The 7027-nt window shown below is 36.1% G+C and overlaps 1 protein-coding gene across 1 annotated transcript in view; it reads right to left on the bottom strand.

Moving 5' to 3' along the window:
• The window catches only part of LOC109377688 (ubiquitin carboxyl-terminal hydrolase 25), a 144621-nt gene that overhangs the window by 68635 nt on the left and 68959 nt on the right, over positions 1–7027 (bottom strand). The window contains exon 6 of the mRNA XM_019634114.1: positions 5899–6067. Within this exon, the coding sequence (XP_019489659.1) occupies positions 5899–6067 (169 nt within the window). The remainder of the gene's footprint in view (positions 1–5898; positions 6068–7027) is intronic.

Raw genomic sequence — 7027 nt, 5'->3', positions numbered from 1 at the left:
CTCAGTAATTCTCTAAATGTTTTATCCTGAAACCCTTGCTTCCTCCTACCAAATCGATCCCGACTTTCTGTAAGGACTCCAAACAGTACCCTAGCTTCAGCACATGACTCCCCATTTGCTTTTTATCTGTACACTTAGCAGAGTGCCCCTTGTTGCCTGAAACCTTGCTTCTTCTGAAGGAGCCATTTTATTCTGATTTTGGAGATGTTGCTTATTATTTACTTACTTCTTGTTAATTTTCTTTAAGTCCTAGTCACATCTTCTAATCTAATAACTAACAAATTATCTCCCCCTCTTCTAAAACTGTTTTAAAAGAAGCTAGAACTTTTCCATTTCTTCTGAAATCTTAAGTCTTAAATTGAAATGTGTTCCTCTCCTCATTGAATCTAAGGAAAACAACTGGGTATATGGGATTAATCCTTGCAGGGATCATTGTTTAGATCTTTTTGGCTAGATTTTGATCTTATAGTGGAAATCTAAAGCTACCTGGCATGTGTGGCAACAAATTCTAAATTTTGTCAATAATACAGAGGTAACATTTGGGTTCCCGTAGGTCTTTCTCAATTCTGATTTCTCTGATGACACTGAATGCACAAGAGGAAAAAAATAAGTGCTATTTACAGATCCCCTAAAACCCCATCACTTACGTCTCCTCTTCAGCTTTCATTTGGAAGGCATCTTCTAACCAATCTAATAATTTGTGTGTAAACTCACTCACATCTTGCTGTGGAAAGAAAAAAATCTTGTTGATATTTAAGCCTACTAATAAAGATACTAAATATTGCAACCTAAAATTTACAGCCAGACATTCAAATGTGTAATTACTGGCTTCTCACAAAAGTATCATAAGAAATGCTTCACACGGGGCCGGCCGAGTGGCGCGTTGGTTAGGAGTTGGCTTGGGATGCCAGCTCTTAGCAGCAGGGCCCTGGTTTGGATCCTACATGAGGGCCAGTGACGCTGTGCCCTCTACAGCTAAGATGGTGAACAACAGCTCAACCTGGAGCTGGGCTGCCGTGGGTCACCAGTGATGGCGTAGGCTGCAGTGGGGCTGGATGGCAGTGGGCATGAGCTTTCGTGAGCCACTGTCCAATGGCGGGTGAGTGACTGCCTCACCTGGGAAGAGCGCAATGATAATACCAACATGGGCCAGTGAAGTGAAATCCTCCACCACTAGACTGAACAACAAAAGGACAGCAACTTGTCTGTTCCCCTTCCCGATTCCCCAAGACTGTTCTCCTCACCCAATTCCCCAATAAAAATCTTAAAAAATAATAAATAAAAATGCTTTATATGCAATGCAAGAAATATTTGCAATTCAACCAGAGTATAAAATCAGTATTTGAGAAAAACAAGCATTATGTTGATAATCACTGTGATTGAGGTATACTTTAGGAATATATATATATATATACACACACACACACACACACACACACACACACACATATATATGCATTATTTTATAGGTCTGAAAATTAAGTTTGCGACCTTGTTGCAATGATGTTGCTAACCTTTTTTGATATCAGAGGNCTGCGTAAGATTAACTGAAAAAGAGTGAGTGAAGAGAGAAGTTTCTTTAAGATATGAGATACTAGACCATGTTTAAATACTAATGAGGAAGACACGTTAAAGAGGAAGAAGCTGAAGATACAAAAAAAAAAAAACCCAAACAACCCAACACCCACAAGATCATGGCTACAGTGAGGTCGGAGTGACAGCATGAAGGAACAAACACGTATACAGAATAGCCTTTTGATATAAGACTAAACAATTCCTTTATTATCTGGAGGGACAAATAAAAATAATGTAGTGCAGTTAGGAATCGATCCAGGTTGTAGAGCCTGCAGCTCATATATTTGATCAAGTCATTTTTAAGAGCTATGATACAGTATTATAAACACAAAGTTAGATTCAGAGCTTTAGACAGGACCCATGGTTAGGTTTCATCAGCTTCGTGGTAAATCCATGACATTTGATGTAAGGTATTTCTCAAACAATGAAGAGACGAAGACGTTAGATTAGAAGTAGAAAAGATGGAAATTGTTAATGCAGAAAACAGGATAGAAATTAGTGAGTAAAGAAAACGAGGATGGCTGCCAGGTTGAGTTACAGCGACAGGACTAGTGAAACTTAGTATCTCCAAGTCCTTGATCCATTACAGTTAGCCCATTTCAGTGGCTTTCCCCCAGCAACATTCAGGTACTCAACACATGCACAGAGAAAATGAACAGCTTAATGAGGGCCAGAGCATAGCTGAAGAGATGGTGCCAGAAGGGAATGGGGGAAAGGGAGCTTAGATATTTATAGGAATAATTATAATGGACAAGGAAGGAAGTGAAGTAAAGAAAAGGGCTGAGAGGAACTAAGTAGAGGGCTCAATGGACTATAAGTTCTGGAAAAGGTGAGGAACTTTTGCAATGAGGGTACTTCAAGTAAACAAACCGAAAATCAGCCCCATGTGGGAGTCACTGGTTTAAAAGAAAGCATTAGGAAGATATATATAAGTGATAAGAAAGTGCTCTAAAATAAGTTATTTTTACTGAAGCAAACACATAGTTCATGTGGAAATGTATTAAAATCACATTTATGTAGCACAAGTTTTGAAACAACTTGTAAAGACATCAACACTGTTTGACATATTGTTTTAATAATAGTCACTTTTAAGAATCAAGATAATACAGGTAGAAATGCTCATGAAGGGTATTAAAAGTAGTGCCCAGTCACAGCAGTAGCCGCCTTAGAGCTACTCTACTGCTTCAGATACAGTGCTCTACTTCAAATAAAAATCAGTATGATAGTGTGGACATTCCAAATTGGAATTTAATATACCACATGAAAATATCCCACTATTTATATAATGAATATTTTGCATTTCAGGTAAACAAGGATATACTGACACCTCAATATAACCTTTTAAATGCCTGAGACCAAATCCTCAGAGACTGCCTTTTTCCGAATTTCAAACTATAAAACTATATTCAAACAAAACTTCATGGGAATCCATTACTTAACATCCTGAAGAAAAACCAATTTTCCAAATTTTAAACTTTGGGTGAACTTTCAAAACTTGATGCACTGGGCCATTCAGAAAAAACAAGTGTTCAAAATTTATGTTTTGGGACTTAGTAATATTATTTGAAGTACATCTACTGGGTCAATTCCCTTCTCTTGTTAGAAAACTCAGAGTAACTGGTTAGGCCCAGATTTTAAGTAACAGGCACTTAGGGTACATGGGAGTAGTATCACTCTTAATTGATTTTTCAAGAAATATGCATACAATTCTTTCTTGAAAACTAGAGTCTAAAGAATTTCATAATCACTCTGACTATGCTAAACTGCTAAATGCAGCTTTCAACATTCATAGACTTGAAATCCTCAAAAACAGTGACCATCATACTGAACCCTGTATTCAATTCCAGTGCTATTTTCAAAAGATCCATCAATTGCCCCCTTAATCTCTGTATCCCAACAATTCAAAGACTCACAGAGGCCTTCCTGAGAAAGAACAGCAGGATCATGTTAACTAAGTATCAATTAGCATGTGATAATGCATGCACTCTGCACCTTCGTTTTCATTCACTCAATTCTGTGTTTTCTATATAAATGATTAGTAGTAGCAATGCAACAAGAACCACAGGCAGAGCAAGTCAAAGTAAAATTAAAAACCATTCAACAGGGCCGGCCGAGTGGCGNTATAAGTATTTATTTTATACATAATCATTTAAAATTTATTCAGTTTCCTCTTGTTATGTCATTCCAGAAATTTAAACTCATAGCCCACTGAATGTTTTAACACAAGTGATTCTGGAGACTAAAGGTTTTCCTACATTAGTTGATTACAAATACTTCAGCAAAAAAAATGTTTTCTGTATCAAAGTAAATCTATCAACAATTTTTACTAAATAATAGTGTAAGAGGTAAAAGGTGTTATCATCAGGGATTATGTCAACTTAGAAACAAGCCTAAAATGTTTCTCATTGGTCTTTGTAGAGACTCAAAAAGAAATAACATAGTTATTCTGAAAGATATAATGAAATAAGACTGTAATTTTAAAATGTTATTAGAAACTTTTAAGATAGTTTATCCTAGTTGGTGATAAGTTTCCTAAAACTAGGTTGAATTATTAAACTACTGTGTCCAGGAAATCTAGGCAATTGGTAACAGGTATCACAGATAGTCAAATTTGCTATTACTGACAGTGCTTAGAAACTGCTGAATTTAGAGAAGGTGATAAAACATTGCATTCCATAGGTTAGATGGCAGAAAATCTATACTGGAGGATAGGGCATTAGAGTATGAAGACAAAAATGAAGGACAGACTAGATTTTTTAAAATAAATAATAAAATTCAGAGTCAATGTAAGAAAAACATTTTTTAAAAGCTAGGAATATGTGAGGAAGATTATTTACCAATAAACCACAGTGTATTTGACTTAAAAGCTTGCCTGATAAAATAAGGAATGTGACACCCCTCCTTTCTCTGCATGAACCCATCCATCATCCTTTTGTTTAACAGAAAACAGATCACACTTTAGAGGGGTCTGCTTTCTTGTTCCCTTATGGAATCTTGGGCAAATCCCAATCTTTAGAGATCTATTTTCCAATCAATATAAGAAATAAGTTTAATTTAAATATTCTTAATTATAGGTCTATATCAGAAACATTTGTGGAGCTCTTGTGCCCACATACCATATCCCTACCCTAGATTCTGATTTCATAGCTTTGAAGTGGGGCCAAGGCATCTGTTGAAGAGTTACAGTACTAAGTAGGCGGTCTGTGATGTAGAGAGAAAAACTATTTTTAATATTCTCTCTTTCCCTCTTAAAAAAAAAAAGTGCCAAAGAAGGTAAATTTTATATATTTCTGGTTTTACTTGGGTTTTTGAGCAAAGAGAAGGAAATAAGAATGCAATTAGAATAAAAAATAGTTAATTACATCTTTTTTAAAAGAGCACCCAATTCAGACAAAAGCAATTCATTCTCAAAGGTACAAGAATCCAGTCCCTTTTTAGATAAACACAGAGATATCATCACTTGATATTTGTTAAGCACCCATTCAGGGATAAAGACCTCAGGAACTTTTCTGATAACACTGAGACATTTCACTCATTCGGTCCATAACTATGTATTACGCAGTTCTACTGGCAGTTCCTGTACTCTCCTTGAGGGATACAGCAGTGAATGGCACAGGTGAAGATCCTAGCCTCACGCATGGAGCTTACCAAGAAGCAATTGCTTAATGATGACTGATTCTGGAGCACGTGATCTATTCTCTGCTTTCTATTATAGTAACACTGCCAGATGGATAAATCCATGGATGGGTAGACAGGTACACACACAGATGGAGCCGGAGGGACAGAGTTGGGTGGCCAGACAAATCAGTGAACACAGATAAATAGGTTTATAATATATTTTAAAAATTATTCCTTTCTTGAGAAAGCAAGTTCTTCCATTTGACCTTCATGAAATTACACAGTAGTTTTATAAAGAGTCTGGTGTTAGGCAGAAATTCCAACAATATGTGATACAGGCAACATCTGTCTATACCAAAGTCCAACCCAATATCAGTGTTTTTCTTCTTTACTTTCAGGACTAGCATACTGTAAAGACTGGTATCTTGACTGGAAAGTCTAAAAACTAAAAAAAATATCCTAAAGGAATATTTTAACAAAATTTTGAGATAAACTGTTTAGGTGACCATTTAACACAGGTTATAGACTATATTAACTGTGCAGGTTTCCCACATACGTCTAAATTACCATCATTAAATTCAAACACATATTTAGAGTATTCTTCCTCAATTATTAGGTAGCTATACAAATGGAACATTAAATTGTGCTTTACACACTGTAAAAAAAACCTGGAGAGAAGGGGAATAAAGTAGATGCTAAACTTACCTCTTGGCCTGATTTTCCTGAATTCTCTGAATGTAATGATTCAATTTCTCCTTCAATCATAGCAGCTTCTAGGCACTCATGTAGATCTTTGAACCCATTGACCTGGAGTGGGTACTGACCAAACATTTCAGTATTTTCAAATTTTTTACCTATAGGAGGGAAAGCTAATTAATGTTCTTTAATGTGGCATCTTAGCTACTAAATGTATATATGAATTATCTCCTGAACCTGACAATTGTAACTCTATGTTCCTGAGAGTAGTTAGTGTAATTTTCCTGTTGGTTAACATATGTACATATCCAGTCATAAATATTCATTACACACACCCATATGTATGTATGTAATTATATAGACGTGTGTGTGTGTGTGTGTGTGTGTGTGTATTCTTTTTCTTTCAAAAAAATACTTTCAAAGGGCAAGATACTGTGCTAACCACTGAGAATATGTATAACAGTGAACAAAGAGATGGTTCCTAAGCTAAGGAAACTCTCAGCCTCTTTTGGAAGACATCATACACATTAATTGCACATATAATTATGAACACATAATTGTGTGCTATTATAAGCGTTATAAAAGTTTTGGTGCGATGGAGTGCTGTGAGAAGGTATAAAGAGGGGAGCTAACCTAGTCTTTAGGGCTACAGGGTAGAACAGAGAAGACTTTCATAGCAGAATGACATTTGTGTTGAGATTTGAACAGTGAGGGGGAGTTAGCCAGGCCCGAGTTTCAGGGAGCTACAGAGTATTCTTGGCCAAAACAGCACACGTAAATACTTTAAGGCTGCAACAAACCTGGCATAGTTTGAAGAACTAAGAAGAGGACAGTATATCTTGTGGAAGCAATGGGGAAATAAATGGAGAGGTAGTGGGTGGGTCAAAATTTACAATCCAACAGCCCTTAAGAATTTTTTTTTTCCAGTATGTTCTGAGTATAATAGAAAGTCATGCATACTTAAATCTAGGACTAATAGGAACAGATTTTTGTCTTTGAAACATCCTTATGGCTTCTGTTAAGTGGGTGGTAGACTGTTAGGACACTATTACACAATCCATGTAGAAATAACGATAGCATGGAAAAGGGTTAATAGTAAAAGTGTACAAAAAGATTAATTTACACATTCACACACACA

Source organism: Hipposideros armiger, unplaced genomic scaffold (assembly GCF_001890085.2).
Source record: "Hipposideros armiger isolate ML-2016 unplaced genomic scaffold, ASM189008v1 scaffold_1505, whole genome shotgun sequence".
Lineage (NCBI taxonomy): Eukaryota > Metazoa > Chordata > Mammalia > Chiroptera > Hipposideridae > Hipposideros > Hipposideros armiger.
Note: the sequence above shows the minus strand (reverse complement) of the source record. Positions and strands in the feature narration are given on the sequence as shown.